The 17,176-nt window shown below is 39.1% G+C and overlaps 1 protein-coding gene across 2 annotated transcripts in view; it reads right to left on the minus strand.

Annotated features, from left to right (window-relative positions):
- pde8b (phosphodiesterase 8B) overlaps positions 1-17,176 on the minus strand; it is a 54,977-nt gene that overhangs the window by 28,225 nt on the left and 9,576 nt on the right. For both annotated transcript variants that reach the window (XM_042394373.1, XM_042394371.1), the window contains exons 2-3: positions 8,016-8,072; positions 1,733-1,923 (exon numbers count right to left, since the gene is read on the minus strand). In XM_042394373.1, the coding sequence (XP_042250307.1) occupies positions 1,733-1,923; positions 8,016-8,072 (248 nt within the window). The remainder of the gene's footprint in view (positions 1-1,732; positions 1,924-8,015; positions 8,073-17,176) is intronic.

A 17,176-nucleotide genomic window follows, 5' to 3' on the forward strand; every position in this document is an offset into this window, starting at 1 on the left:
GTCAGCATTCAATTTCCCAATGAAGGAATTTGACATGAAAACCAGCATGTTTGAAATGTTCTTGAGAGACTCCGTTTTACGCTGTCCAAATCTGTGCCAAACATAGATATATAAAAGTATTTCCTGAATAAATCTTCAAATGCCCATGCACACATGAGAGTTGTGTATATAGGGGACAAACACAGACCAGTACAACCAGTATGAACTTCACATTTGGCAAGTTCAAGGAGTGAATGGGTTTATGTTACAATCAAAGAGGAATCTGAAAAGTGGCCAGGGGCTTTTTCTGTGGAAAAACATGGACAAGAAAAAAAAAAAAAAGGACCTTAGCTCTTTTTCAAGCTTCTACATCTGAACTACTCTTGGTACCACTGGGCCACTATCCAGCTTTCATGTCAACAAACGCTCTCAAGCTTTGTAGTTCAGGCTCACTCAAGTGCCACTTATTAATACTGATATCCATTATCCACTACTTCCTCTTTTCAGCGCAAAACATTGAATTCAGAAACCTTTTGAACTCCTGTTTACAGACTACAGGAACTCAACAGTGTGCAGCTTTGGGTTGCAGATGCCTGCAGTGCTTCCACTGGACACCAGATGGCGCCAACAATCCCTCCACTACAGTGCCCCAAAGCTATTTACAGTGCAGCTGCTTTCAAGCAAACTGAACATTCTTGTATATTGCTGATTTTAGATTGAACCTCATTATTTCAGTATTGATTATTTTTGATTGAAGTGAATAGTTACATGATTTTTGCTATAAAAATTCTCTGACATTTTTGGCCGATGAAACCCTTTCCAACAGTTTAAAGTCAAACATACTTGTTGGTCTGGTTGAAACAGTAAAAGAAAAGAAGGTAACTGTGCCAGTTCAAGTTGTTGGAGTAATCACAGCACAGTTTTAAACTCACAGGAATATGTCGACATTTTGGTAAATAGACTTATTCACTTTCTTGCCAAGAGTTGGATGAGAAGGTCGATACCACTTTCATGTCTGTATGTTAACTATGAAGCTACAGGCAGCAACTGGTTAGCTTAGCTTAGCCTAAAGACTGGAAACTGGGGGAAACAGCTTGCCTGGCTCTGTTTAAAGGTAAAAAAATGACTTAACAGCACATCTAAATCTAAACTAATTAACACAGTATATATTGTTTGTTTAATACATACAAAAACCGAAGTGTAAAGATGACAAGTTGTGGTTTTACAAGGATTATGTGCAGGACTGTTTTTTTTGGCTTAGCAGAGAGGTGCTGGTAGATGGGTTTTGTTACCTTTGGACAGAGTCAGGCTAGCTGTTTCCAGTCTGTGTGAGCTAAGCTAACCAGTTGCAGCTGTCAAGTCAATTTTTAACTATTTTAACCCAATCACAAAAATTACAAATTTGCCTCAGGGGGCTTTACAATCTGTACAACATACAGCATCCTCTATCCTTGGGCCCTTGATTCGGATAAGGGAAAAACTCCCCACAAAAATCCTTTACAGGGGAAAAAATGGAAGAAACCTTAGGAAGAGCAACTGAGGAGGGATCCCTCTTCAGCTGTAGCTTCATATTATATTTGACATGAGAGTGGTATCAATCTTCTCATCTTACTCTTGGCAAGATTCGTAAATCCAAAAACTATTCCTCTAAGCAACTTTCTAGGAGGAGATATTCTACAAATATCAGTCCATCAAAGACAAAATGAGACAACAACACAGAAGCAGTGACAACAGTCCCCAAAGTAAGGCTCACCGGCAGACAGCTTCAGGCTCAAAGTAGCGCGAGTTGCGTCCATCAATGACTATAATCTCATGGTGCTTGTCTAGGAAACACTCAACGGCAGACTCAGGCGTCCGTGCGATGTTACACCTGAACCCAGCACGGTCGCAGGCCCACCAGAAGGCATCACTTTGGCTGTCCTCCTTGGCGAACACCAGCAGGACCTGAGGGGACAGGAGAGAACGGACACCTGGGTGAGACAGTGCTGCTACTACGGTGATAATTATAGAATATATATGTTAGTAGGTCTACACAACATTTACTACTCAGACAGGACATTCTCCAGAGCAGCAGAACCAGACATCAGCTGACACCAAAGTTACAGTACTACCAAGGTTACTGACATTTATGGGCCTGAATAATAACTGGTGCAACTGCTGAACCTCTTTCTTTAAGATCTAGATAATAAATTTGCAATTAGATTGAGCTCATTGCCAAAACCCCCCAGTGTGACAGCAGCTCTTGGGGGTATTTAACCCCACCTCCCTTTTGAAGGTGGACCATTCTTGATTGTTAGACCCTTTCAGTGAAGTTGGACATAATGTTTTGTTTAATTTTATTTTGTTTTTCAAGGATTGTTGGCCTGCCAAACAGCTTTGAAGGTAGGGAGACACCATATTTTTAAGATTTGAGTTATAATCTCTCAGCATTGTACCTGAAAGATTTTTATGACAGAGATTTGTTTTTGAAAATGACCACAATTATAGAAAAGAAAGGTACTTTTCATAGTACTAGCAGTCTGTGACATTATTGTGCAAGTGTGATTTAGATGGATGGATGAATTAAATTCTGTACAACCTATGCTGAATAATAATAACAGCTTACTCAGATGTATCAAACATACAAACAACTCTAAATCTGATACTGAAAAGGAGGGCATGCCCACCTGCTGACAGAGAAATAAATAGTAAAAAAAAAAAAGATTGTTGCTTACATATAGATATCACAAGGCATGGTGGGTAAGTGGTTAACTATGTCGCCTCATAGCAAGAAAGTCCTGATTTTTTTTAATCTCAGCACTGCTTCTTTCCTCACAAATTTTATATTATATATTCATATCTACAGTACCAGTCAAAAGTTTGGATACACTTTCCCGTTCACTTGAATGAGAAAGTGTGGTACTGTTTGTTAATCCTTATAGCTTGTTACTGCACCTAATTGCATTGTTGACAATAGAAATAAACTGGAGTTCAGGGATGTAAGTGGCTCAACAGCAAGAATACCAGCTCTTATAAAAGTTATGAGAGGAACTTTTCAATATGTATTTACAGATCTCCTCCAAATGTGTTTTAAGACACATAATACTCTGCTCTGAACGATAATTTGTGACTGAAATGATTTTTCTCCAAAACAAGTTTGTTTATCTCATTTAAATCCTTAAAATTACATCTACTCCTTCTCCCTCAATCCAGAATCTCTGAATATGCAAATATTTTTCACTTCCAAAGTTTAACTGCTGCACACAAGATGTCTCCTCCTTCTCCATTCTCAGTGTTTATACACTGGAGGTTCAAGTTTCCACATCACACTTGTGTAACTTGCATACTGGACCACGAATGGCTTCCAAACTAGTTGTGATGTCACAAATCATGCTTGTAGGTACATGCTTTGAACTGAGATTTAAACTGAGCACAGAGAAACTTTCCTCCTTCGGCAGATGAATGTGAAAACAAACTCTGCACAAACATCATTTTGCACAGTGAAACTCAAACATCCAACTGAAGGAACTAGAAGCAAAACATTTTTTTTTGAGTGGAGGGGGAACTTTCATGTTTTATAAATGTAGGAAAGACATCAAATTCTTTAGTCAAGAGGAGGCAGAGGGTGGTTTTGTTCTGCTCCGTTCTGTGCAGAGTTTGCATGTTTTCTCTCTTGAGTATATGTGAATTTCCTCCCACAGTCCCCAGACTTGCACAACTCAGGGGAGCTGCAGACTATGAACAGTCCATAATTGTGAGTGTGTTCATCTATCTGCTTGTTTTCTCTGTGATAGGCTGGCAACCTGTGCAGGGTGTCTCTCTGCCTTTTGCTCAGTGCATGCTGGGATAGACTCCAGCCCCCTCCATGACCCCGAATAGGGGTATTTAAAATGAAGGGGTGGAAGAGCTAAAACAGACATCATGTAATGTCATGACAATGTCTTCTCCCATTGAGTTATTATGGAGCAGCGCATAATCACAAATGAATTCTGTGTTTCGCACCAACAGACATGAAGCCTGCGGAGCGTGGACACATGTTTTTGATCCCACACTGAGTTTTGACCACGAACACACCACAGCCACCTTTGGTACAGTTGTGAGGAAACACAACACTGTTAAGAGGCACATAAAGACACACACACGCACACACTCACACACACAGGCAGCTGGGCGGCAGCCAGAACCAACAGTACTCAGCTCTGCCTCACAGCAGCATCACCTCCTGACTCCCTCTAAGGACAACAAAGGATAGAGTGACAGAGGGAGTGCATGGAGGTGCAGCAGAGAGAGAGGGAAAAGAGAATGAGTGAGTGGGTGAAAAAAGTAGAAGGGAGCTAAAGTCATGACTCCCCACTCATCCTGCACAGTTTTAAAATGAGAAGTAGAGGAAGGGAGTAGTTCAGGGTGTGAAATCTATCTATGGAGTCGTTCACACCTGGAAATAGAACAGACAGAATATGGAAAAAGAAAGGTGAGAAAAGAAAAATGGCAGAAGAACAAGATGTAAAAGGAGAGGACAGAGGGAGAAAATGAGGTAGTATTGGTGAGTGCCTGTGAAAGGTCCACAGTCTTTGATCCTGTGCTGGCTTGTGTAACCATGGCACTGGTTTGTGTAACCATGGTGCTAGCATGTGAAATTCCACACACACAGTGCCCAGTCGACTCTGGGACGACGCCGACCGCACAGATCTCTGACCTGCCACCCAAATATGTCACCAACGACGAGCCTGGTAGGAGGCGCCATTGGTCTTAATACCCCATCTGATGTACAAACAGTCAAACACATGGCTGCACTCCATCATACCGCCATCATAACTGTCTTAGACACACACTTCCTTGCATGTAACTCACTGTTAATGGTACACAAATGAACGTAGGTTTACACAATTACCGTACAGCGTTCTTAAACTGAACACATATTTTAAATTTGAACATTTAGTTACACGCAGTGACTTATTGGATTCGAGGTTTGTATGGAAACACTGTTCAATTGGCACAAAGCTTATCCCCGACTGCTGCTGCGAGCTGACTCACATTTTCAGAGTTCAGGGGTTAATCTGCCATGTTTGCACACCCAGGCCAGATGCCATCTAAAGTTAAGAGATTCACAAACACACAGGTGTCATTGGGCCGACTAGCTTTGAGCACTTTATCTTTGTGGTAGTGTAAGACAACCTAAGCCTATCAGAGATAGTATATGAAGGTAAAGAAGGGCCATTTAGAGTCGATGTTACTGCTTTTATCTCCATTTTTATGCTGTAACCTATAAAAATATGAGCTCATTGAGCTTAATGTGTACCAGTGCTGTGTGTACGAATTTTACCAGTTTGAGGACAGAGACATCATAAACCAGAAAACCAGACATGATCTGTTCTCTTAACTGTATACTTTTATATGCTTTGCTAAGCATGTGATAAAGGTCTACTAACAAGCTTTGTCTAGAGTAGAGTTGAAATGATTAGTCAATTAATGGATTTGTTAATTGACAGAAAATTAATCTGCAACTATTTTAATCATTCATTTGTCCTTTAAGTAATTTTTAAAACAAAAATGACAAAAATTTACTGGTTCCAGCTTCTCAAATATATCAGTATTGGCTGGTTTTTATTAGTCTTCTATGACACCAAACTTTAAGGTTTTGGACTGTTTCTTGGACAAATCAAACAATCTGAATTTGTAAACTTGACGACTGACATTTAGTATTTTCTATATGTGTTTTTTCTGACACTTAATAGAAACAAATTTATCAATTATTTGAGAGCGTAATTGTCACATTAATCGATAATGAAAATAATTGTCAGTTACAGCCGAAGAAGCAAGTGAACCTGAAGCCTCAGAGAAGACGGTTAAAACACGCATACAGTGTCATTAAGGCTATAAAGCCCTTTGGATATGAATCAAGTCGTTAACCCTTTGACACACACCCCTGAATTAAAACGAGTGATCTATTTAAGATTGTTAGACCCTCGCAGTGAATTTGGACTTAAGTTTTTCAAGGATTTATTACACTGTTGGAAGAAGGGAGAGACTACTCTAGGGCGTATTGTACCTGAATATTTTTATGACAGGGAATTCTTTTTGAAAACAACCATAATGACAATCTGATTTATCATTGCAAATATTACATGTTCATATCAAATTTCCCTTGTACTAGTCAGTGAAAGTTCAACATACTAGCCTCCTGCGGGCCAGACGGTGGGTAGTAAAAGGTTAAAGTGGCACAAAGACAACTTTTGGGGATTTTTCAACAAGATATACAGACTGTGTATGCAGGTATGAGAGATATGATAACATACAACATGTGTGTTACTTTGTCTTCGCTTATCTGTGTTGTGTGTGAAGCACATGAATCATTAGAGGAGCTGAAGGAGGTGGTATCTGGAGCCGTTGAAACTCTCCAGAGCTGTGAGGCAACAGTAAACGTCAAGGAAAATTCACAATATATAACTCTCTCCTGCAGAGCATTTTATCTCTCTCTTTTCATCTCTCTGTTCTGTGGAAAGAGTGAAGCGGGAATGGGGCGGGCTGGGTTACGGATCCAGCAGAAGGCTCGAGGTACAAGTTCAGTGTGCTGCTTTCAGAGAGAAGTTTAAGGGTTTTACGGGGCATAAGACGAGGTCTTAGAAGGCTTTTTAATAAAGCCCCTGGTCCCTTCACCTGCCTGCATGCTGCCAGAGATTCCTGTTGTGATGTTATTTCGAAGGGATAGAGCAGGATACTGTAGCGCAGCATGAACATGAGTGGCATGCCAGGCCTCTCACATCACTGCACTGGAGTGGGAACTGAGCTGAACTCAGAAACCCCTGGAGATCGGTCAAAACAGCACAGCTCAAACCGAAGCAAATTAAATCAAAGCAATAAACAAGCACCTAATAAAGTAGCTGATTCCTGAGGTAGGAACTGCCAAAACAGAGGAATGCTTTGTGCATCTACAGTACCTGCATCCCAAGCAGCTGGTAACCTCTAGGACTCATACTTTCTTTGTTACATAAGGGCAAATCTGACTAGCACATGGCCTAATCCCTAACCAGAGGATGAGCACAGACAATCCCTGACTCAACCCTGTCTAACCTTGCAATATTCCCAAGTTCTTGACGGACAAGATAAGAGCCCAGCAAGACAGAGGAGAAAGATAAGGTAATCAGTTTGAGGTGAACTCTGGTCCTTCACAAAAATACAATAAACTTTGAAAGCCATGAAAGTACACTTGATGAAACATTTCAGTAAATAGGTCAAATTTTCTTTATGATTTTTTTCCAGTTTTGGGCCATATTAAGAGCAGAAGCGCATAAAATCCAAATCCATCCATTTGTATTTATATATTTTAAATGTAGACATGTTTCTGTAATACAAGGCAGGCGGTATAAAATATCACGTCTGTCTTCATGCCTGGTTATTACTGTGATGTTGATGTGTACGTTTTTTCCTTGTGAAAGGTCAAATTTACAGAATAAAACTGAAATACAACACAAGAAAATGTTCGCTTTTGTTTAACGGCCATGCTATAGACACACAAGTTAAAGACCATTGGACAGTTGGATGCAAATAGATTCATTAGTTGCATTGTTCCTTTTAAAACATAATTAAAGATTACACTCTTCATTCAGCTGTTGCCAATTGCCAATACATTACTGCATTCATTGTAATAAGCAAAACAATTTGGAACGAAAAACAATTACTATAACAGCAAAGCCGTGCAAGGGTTTAAAATAACAGAAATCATGATTAAACTGAGAATTATATAAAAGGTTAGCTAAGAAACTCAATCTAGCTGAATTTAGGGTGTTAAAGTTCCCAGAAAGAAACTAATTGGGTAGTCAAGAGAAAAGAGAAACATTTTCTAATCAGCTTCTGGTGTTAGAGGGATATATTATGCAAGACTTACAACTACCTATTTTGATATTATTTTCCAATTACTGTCTTCATTAAGTACAAAGAGATCAATTTGTGTTAGACTGAACAAAAACATTGGTGTTCAAGCCCCCGCTGTTCAAAATGCAATCTGTTAACATTCAAGAACATGATTCCAGATGTTACAAAATCTGCTTCACTCTCACCTGAATTGGCTCTTGAGTCAGTCTCATAGGTCCTACACATTCTTCTGTAGCAGAAACCTGTGGAGCAAAAGATGAGGATGTGTGAATCGCTGTCACAAACCGAGCATGTAAAAACAAACACACAAAGCAAACAAGATGTGAACGCTTCTTACCATTTTACCATTGCTGTCCAGAAGCATTTTGGCATATTTGGCTTTTTTTCCCCCCTTGCAAGACCTATCTCTCCCTGCTGCACTTCAGAGTAAACAGTAAACAAAATTGCAATATCTGGTACAGGTTTTCTGGTACAGAAAGGTTTCGTGATCGCCTCTCCTACACTGTGGCCATGGATATTTAGATGCAGTATTAGCAGCTCAGAATGGAGCTGTCCACCGCAAACCTCTTTAGAAGGAATTAGCAGCCAGCCACAGATTGAACTCACAGGTTTACTTGCATAATCCTCCTGCAGGAGCATCACATAACACTCCCTATGTACGTGTGTTTTTTTGCAGCCTGTCTGGGCAGCTTCAACAGGCTTCTTAACCACATGCGTCATTCTGGTGTGAATAAGCAACGGCTCGGCTACATGTGTATCCTTTAAGCATATGCCCACACACACACGCACATGCTTGCAACACACTTCAAGCACACGGTGAATCAGCCATTTGTCTCATAGTGGACACCAAATTACCTCCGTGTGTCATGCTTTGGAATTAACCATCGAGGTCTCCAGTTATTCTCTGAGCAAATTTTGTTTTGGTGAGTCATTTTTTTTATTGAACGGTTTGTTGGAATATGTGGTTTATCCCACATACGTGTTCATAAACCCACGGGAGAATGTCCAGGTATTAAGGACTGTCTCCAGCTGAAGAGAAATTTCCACAAAAACAGAGGACAGATAAGGAAAAAAGGGGGAAGGGGGGTTTTAGTTAATTCTACTTGAGGTAAGAGCTTCTCAATAATGCATGCTACGCACAAACTCTACTCACAGTCATACAGAAGCTTTATGACTAAAGCGGTGAGGTAGACGTGAGTTGGTGACTCAACCACCAGTCAGTGTTATTTGTCAGGGATAATTAGGCAAACAGGGGGACATACTTAAACCCACATGTAGTCTCAACTAACCGCTACCGACCACTAACTAAACGTCATCAAGGGTCATCAAGTGCTACATTTGAAGAAATATCAGTAGACTAATTTTGGGTACCAGCCACTAACATACTAACAGAGCAGTGTAATAATAATTTGTCTGAACTGACTATCACAGACATATAAATTAGATATAGTGTTGACAAGGGCTGCAACTAATGACAATTTTCATTATTGATTAATCATTTAGCTAGTGAAATGTTATATTGAAAAAATTGCATTCACATTTTTCAGAGGCCAGAGTAATGTCTTCAATCTGCTCAATATTATTATTTTCCTCATAGGAGCTGTAGTTTGTTGTCTGCTTAAGAAAAGATCTTTGTTACATTTGTTTTTAAATATTAAACGCTTCAAATTTGTCCAAGAAAATGGAAAGTAAACCTCAGGAACACGCTTCATTTTTTCATAAAGATCATTGAAAAAAAAGCTGGATGGGAGATAGAGCCACAAAGTCCGCAGAGGGAGGTCGGGAAGGTTGAATGGGTTCAACAAAATTGAGTTTGACACAGGAGATCATTCCCTAAGCATTTACTTGAACCCAAACCAAGTTATTTTTGCGCCTAAACCAAACTAAACCTTAAGTGAGAAGTGTCAGATCAGAAAACACTTTCATTTTTGTAATAGTTATTTTTGTCAGCTTTTTGTCTTTCTGGAAGGGCAGTTGCAAACTACAGTATTTTGTTGTTTGATTTGTAGGACTTGCTATTCATTGAAACATTTTGTAAATTATGCATATTACAGTTTGTGGGGCACTATTAGGTCGCTCTGCAAAACATAAGAGTGTAGACTGTATGGAGTTGAAAGAGGTAAAACATCTATCTAAGGTACTTTGTTGACAATAGCAGACTTGCAGGATAGTGTTGTCACTGTCATGTGGACCTCACATCACAGTTGTTTGTCTCTAAATACAAAGAGATTCTTGGCGGTCTGAGCAGGAATCACAGAGAGGTCTAACAGAGCTGAACCAAACTGTGTTCAGTGTTGAAGGCAAAAGACTGGCGAGATAAAAAAGACTGAGGAGGCTCAATCACTGTTGAGTGCTTCAGTGACAACGAGAAGCAAAGATTCCAAAGATGTGGATTGAGGGTTGGCCTCATGAGAAAATGAGTAATTCTGTTTTACTTGAGGAGGACACAGCCAGATGTGAACCAGAACAGGAAGGAAGGCAGTGGAAATGGACAGCTCAGTAATCATGGCTGAGAGAACAATTTGGAGAGAGATCAGTCAGCCGTTAAGATTAGGAGATGATGGAGGAAGTGCTAGAGGAAGTTGTCATAAGACACCAACTCTTATTAGAGTAGGTGACAAAGTCCACTTGGAAGATTTAGGATCGAGTACAGGGACAAGAGCATCTGGGGAGTTCAAAAAAAGAGTGAAGCAAGCAAGATGAATGTGGAGAAGAATGAGAAAGGCAAACACTTGATTCATAAGGTTTGAGACGGCCAAGAGGGAGGTGAAGAATGACAGGAAAGAGGACAGAAATGTTCAAAGAGAGGTGAGAAAGTAGGAGTTTGTAGAAAGTTAGAGGACCGATAAGTGGAAAGAATAAAAAAGAAGAACATAACCACAGTGAAAGACCTTTTCACAATTTTTCTTGGTGAGAATATAAACTACTGCAAAGACTTGTTATTTTTTAAATGATTTTTTAAATTATCAGTAATTCTGAATCTGTATATTTGCATCAAATACATGATATATAGTGAATAGATAGATAGGTACTATAGGGTTAATCCCACTAGGACACTGCAGTGTTACAGCAGCCAAGTCACATAAACCACAGAACAAACAACACATTCTAAGGAGCTCAAAGAGGTTAATAAGAAATAAAATGAACTTTCCTTTCCTCCTTCAATTAGAAAGTGAACTGAATCTATTGTACTGTAGGTAATGTAATCTAATGTAATGTACTGGTATGTATTGTGACTGCTAAGGTGTAGCCCCTGATCACGCTACCTAACATGCTTTTCATTCATTGGCTGGACTGGATGAGGAGGAGACGGCTGGGTTTGCGTGTTGCTGGGAGCATCAGGAGAAGTGAAAACACCTGCGGATCAGAGGACGAGAAACGGCCTGTGCATTGACTGATGAACTGGCGTGATGTGATTTTCCCTTCGTTATTCAGTTGTTTGGTTTTTCTTTTGGTTCTCATCTACTCTGAAGAAGAGATTTTAATAAAACTTGAACACTGAGCCAGATAGGCGAGGCCATGCAGCAGTTTGGGCTTGCTGTGGATCGGACGAAGCCGCAGGTTGGGGCCCCAGTGTGCTTTGGATCGTTGCAGTCTGGTAAGCCTGCATTCCTAGTCCTCCATTTGGTCCAACCTAAATCCCACACACTGATTTCCACCAACATCTCACATTATAGGTCCAGTCTGGGTACGTAACATATGGCAAGACATCAATATTTGATTAGGTAGGCCTACTAATAAAAAGTAAGTTATAGCTACAATGATTAATTGATAAGTCAATCGGCAGAAAATTAATTGGCAACTGCTTTGATAAATGATTAATTGTTTAAAATTATTTCCAACTATGAGAATTTGCTGCTTTTTCTTGTCTTACATCATATTAAATTAAAGTAAACATATTTAGGTTGCAGACTGTTGGCCAGGCATCTGTTGAAAATAATCATTAGCTGCAGCCCAAAGTTCAGCTGTTCTGTGCTTAAAGAACAAATCCTAATGAGCTCCTCAATTAAAGGGATATTTCAGCAATTAAGCGTTGCAATTCACTCAAGTTGTACGACTCATAAAAGATAGATTAAAAAATAAAGTCAAAATTAAAGCAGAAGAGGCTGAAATATCCTGATTTAAGCTCCAAAAACACTGGATCCTACATTTCCCATAATGCAACTAATAGTCTCTTTTAATTAGACCCTCCCTGTCTGGTAAATTCTTCATCTTTCAAACTCCACATCTCCAGTTTCCAACACTAACTTCCTGTTAACTTGACAAAGCTCCTCCAGAGTCAGAGACGACATTAAACAACTATTTTCACAGGCTGAGTAGTACTCCCTGCCTGCCTATAATTAAATGTATAAAGCTACTGTCATTAGTAAAGTAGGGTATTTTGTATTCCCAAGATCTTATACTTGTCACGCACAGCAGCAGAGACTCACTTCCAAGGAACACCACTGGCTATATTTCCAGTTGGGAAGCCAGTGAGGGATCATGTCTTTGTTGCTGCTTAATAAATGCATTTTTACTAAACTGGAAGGACCTGATTGTATAATGTGAACTAATTTTCCATAATTCTTGTTTATTTATTATGTATGTTTACAATTGTAAGTGCTTGGTATCCTGTTTGCTTTTGTATTGGAAGAGTTCATTAACCTTAACCTTAAAACAGATGGACTTTATCTGGATGATGCTGTTTGCATGGTGCGTTTTGTTTGTATGAATTTTGCTTGATGAAGTTCTGAGGACCAAAAAGTTGTTATTAAAGTGAGTTCAAGTGATGGACAGTGTGTGGGATTCTTTGGTTTTCTTTTCTAGAGAAACAGGGGGGGCAAAATCCCTCTTATAAAAAAAACTGATACTATATTCTCCACCTCAGAGGACTATTTTAGAAATTGTTGTCTTTGTTTCTGTGAAGCACTTGTCTTGAAAGGCGCTGGATGAATAAACCCTTACTTACTTGGTCCCAGGTACATAATGTCATTGCACACACTGTATACACATTGTGATGATACAGATTAAACATTGCTTTCATTGCACATTTTTTGGAGCCGTTTGTTCTTCAGAATGCAATCAGCGTAACAAAGTTATGGCATGTGGTATATTCTTTTGAAGGTGTTTTCACTGTTTACGATGATGTTAGATTATAAAGATGACAAGTTAGTTTACACTATGGCGGGAGAACAGAAAAAGTTGTTTTCACTTAACTACACGCCAATGTCTAATCATTGTGAGTAAGTGACGAAGAGGGGTGTGTTTCTCATCTAGACCTGACCTTGTGTGTGTGGCTCTAACTTTAAAACTCAGAATCAGAAACGATGACGTTATTGCAGCCTTCGGAGCGTGGCTAAATCCTCCTCTGATCCTATACATTATGTCATTGTATATGAACCAGCGGTGAAATGTTATTTGATTTATTTTGTATATTGCCAGTTAAATGCCAAGCAGTCAGCTTTCATTGTATGATATCTCTCATCATTGTTAACAGCGGGCCTTGGTGTTTACGTGAATCACTGTCCTTGCAACAAGGTCTCAGAACATCTTATCTGCCGAGCAGGTGGCCTTCCTGACGAGCCTCAGTCTGCGCACGGCTACAGTTATCATCTTCCTTATCATTTAGACTTCTTTCCACACTACGAGGTCTGTGATAAACTCACATTGATCAACTCATATTTTGATGCTGGTTAACTTTGCCATGTGAGCAGGTTTCTTTACTGCAACCTTCAAATTTGATGATCACGTTGCCAATAACAGCACACTGTAGAGGCCATTACTGTACATAGTGACAGTAGTTGTTCAAATCCCCCTTTTTATACTGGGTTTTTAGCATTCATTGTTGAAAATAATTACAAATTATAGTGCAAAGGAGCTCCTACTCTAACATTTTCTTCTCAACATTATGAGAGAATGTGCAATTATTGCATTTAACACAGTAAACCAGCAACCGTGATTGACCCTCTCTGTTTGAAGTTGCTCCAAAGGAGAGCTAGACCAACGCATCAGCTGATATTTCCTTAGACTATACACACTTGACAGATGGACTCTGGTCCGTATTGGAATCAAATAACAATTCAGTCCGGACTAGGAATAAAATTTTATCACAACCTGACGCAGATCACTTTTGAGTGACAGTCACTTCAGTTAGCAAGGCTGCTGTTGGATGTAGGATCTCTGGTTGATAAAGTAAAATAAAAAAAAACAATAGCAACTACACAAAAAGAAATGTTGACAGTTAAAGTCGTGTGTTTAAGGATGAGCTGACTGAGGAAAATGTGTTCATTTGAAGAATGTAAAACACGACTTTGATACCAAACATGCCAATTTTGAACAAAACTATCCCCAGAATACAGATGTAAGAACCACAAAACTGAGCCAGTTAAAGTCATGATATCAAGACTCCAGCAGAATAATTGTAAAATCAAATATTTTTGACAATGACTACAATGAAGAACTCATTAATGGACACTTACACCACTGTCTCCACTTGGCCATCACGCCTTTTTATGCTCAAGTTTAAAGACTCGGTTACACAACAAAGGTGTCACGTTTAATGAAAATGCCGTTCATATACAGAATTCTGGAGTTTTTGTAGTGAAACATCATTATTTAATGCACCCTTACTGGACCTTTGATGTGGTGGAAATTTGATAAGTGAACCTCTGAGACTGTTCAACTGTAAAATGTCCCACTCAGGACATACTGTATGTTCATCACAAATAACCAAATTTAAAGTGTACAAATCAAAAACTTCTAAGATTGTTATGTGTTTATGTAAACACTCAAATACGATATTGGTATTGGCCGTGAATGTCCATTGATCAGGCTCTAGTCTAAACAGGTGGATTGAAGGATCTAATTTGAACAAATTTTGAATACAGACTGTGTTCAAGTCTAAAAGTATCCAGCCTGATCCTGGTGAAAAATCTCCAGTGTCCATATTAATCTCAAAAAGGCTGAATGCTGCTTTATGTTCAGTAAAGTAAATACTTTTCCCAACCTGCGGATTATCATTTTCTAGATAAAATCCACAATTTGAGATGTAAAAGTCAACATTTAGTAGTCAAAAATCAGCATCCGGAGTACCGATCATTCCTCTGTACCACATCATTTCTCACTTCCAAAAAAGAGCATGGAAACATGACTGTGCACAACATAAATTTAGACTTCACTCGAATGAGATAACATGCATTTAAACACACACCTACAGGAACTTCCGTGCATGTAAACAGTTATTCCAGTCCAACATTCAAACTATTTTCCACTTCACAGCCTGGGTGACATTCCTGCTCTAGCACACCTCCCTCTTACATCCAAACCCAGACTACATCCGCACTAAGAAGCTGCTGTTTTCAGGTCATTTTCATACAGATCTTCATCCACACTAACTCTAAAATAATACTAAACTGCTGAATCTTTTCTTTGTTGTCATTTTTCAGATGACACAAATTCATCACAGCTAACACTGTCACATTAAAAAAAAACAAACTCTACTGTATCCTCTGCTGCTCTCCACCAGCACTTACATACAGCAGGGTCTCAATAGCTGAACTGAAGTTGTCATCATTTATATATTTTTCCTTTTTTTCGTCAGACTGTTGAACAAGCATAAAACAGTGATTTGATCACTTTGAACAACTTTTAATATTATTCAAATGAAATGAGACGAAGACCAAAAAGTTAAGTTTTATTAAAGTGAGTTCAAGTTATGGACAGTGTGTGGGATTCTTTGGTTTTCTTTTCTAGAGAAACAAGGGCGGGGGGTAATCCCTCTTATAAAAAAAACTGACACTATATTCTCCACCTCAGAGGACTATTTTAGAAATTGTTGTCTTTGTTTCTGTGAAGCACTTGTCTTGAAAGGCCCTCGATAAATAAACCCTTACTTACTAGGTCCCAGGTACATAATGTCATTGCACACACTGTATACACGTTGTGATGACACAGATTAAACTTTGCTTTCATTGCTGTTTATTCTTCGGAATGCAATCAGCGTAACACATTTACGGCATGTTTAACATACTCTTTTGAAGGTGTTTTCACTGTTTACGATGATGTTAGATTATAAAGATGACAAGTTAGTTTACATTATGGCGGGAGAACAGAAAAAGTTGTTTTCTTTGCTGCAGCTGGACTGTCGGCATTAAATTACTCTATGATCACAGCATCATCTGACAAATTAAACATAATAAACATTAATACAGGTTAATGGTGACATCACCTGTATTATACTGACTGTGAGAAAGTGAGATTTTTTAGTAGCTGGTTCAAGTTAGAGTCTCCAGTTAAAGCAACCAGATAACCAGAGAGCGGGAGAACTTGTTTATTTTCACCTCTATTTACTTTGATGACTGTTACAGATGATTTTGAAGCTATAAAGCAAATGAAATGAAAACTGATTTAAAAAAAAAGGTGCTCAAATAAATCAGAAATAACGATAACTTCATCAATAATGATGACAAATGATCATAACTTTGACAAAAAATGCATCCATTTACAGTCGACGGGTTCACTATTAAACACTTATAGATTCAGAAATGTGCTCCAGAAAACCAACACAGTGTGGTCTGAGCTATCAGTTCAGCAGTTCCTTGTAATGCTGCAGTCACACTGAGATTCTCTTCCCGTTCATGTCTATGTGGAACAGGGAGAGACACATTTGCTTCCTGTCACAGACTGACCCACCTCTTACGCTTTGCACAATCTCGTTGAACTTTGACTTGTGAAATCACAAGAGAGGGGAGGGAGGGACTGACATCTCATTCAGGAAGTATTGTTTGTTTATATTCTTGTTTTCATAACTGCACTGCAGACTGATACTAGCAGCAGTGTAAAGACAGTGACAGAGGTTAATGACATGATGAAATGTTTGAGAAAAATGTTGTACAATTCACAACTTTGTGGAGCTTTTGGTGTTGGTACGTAAGCCATGCTAGCTAACATAGTTTATGTTTACAACCCTACCCACGCTATTTCCTGTCCCCCCCTGCTCTTGGCCACATCATTAAGTTGAGGATGGGTCCAGCCCTCTTCAGGATTTTATTCAGGATTTTGAGGATGCTCATAGTGGATGTCTGAGCAGACATATGCCAACATTTCCTAAAGCAAATTTTTCCCTCTCCACATGAAAACAGATTCAGATGTATCACTCTGGAGGGAGTTTTTGAAAATATACATTTTAAATTGTGAAAAACGCTGGTTCAGTGTGGATGGAAACGGGGAGAAAAAAGATCAGAACATGTTTCTGTAGCACGGGTTCAAATAGCACAAGAGATAGTTACACCACGTAACGTTCAAACTGTATTATTGTGCATGTTACTGCTCTAGTGATGTGTGCCAACGAGATGAATTATCTGTTATG

This window comes from Thunnus maccoyii, chromosome 19, assembly GCF_910596095.1.
Source record: "Thunnus maccoyii chromosome 19, fThuMac1.1, whole genome shotgun sequence".
Taxonomy (NCBI): domain Eukaryota; kingdom Metazoa; phylum Chordata; class Actinopteri; order Scombriformes; family Scombridae; genus Thunnus; species Thunnus maccoyii.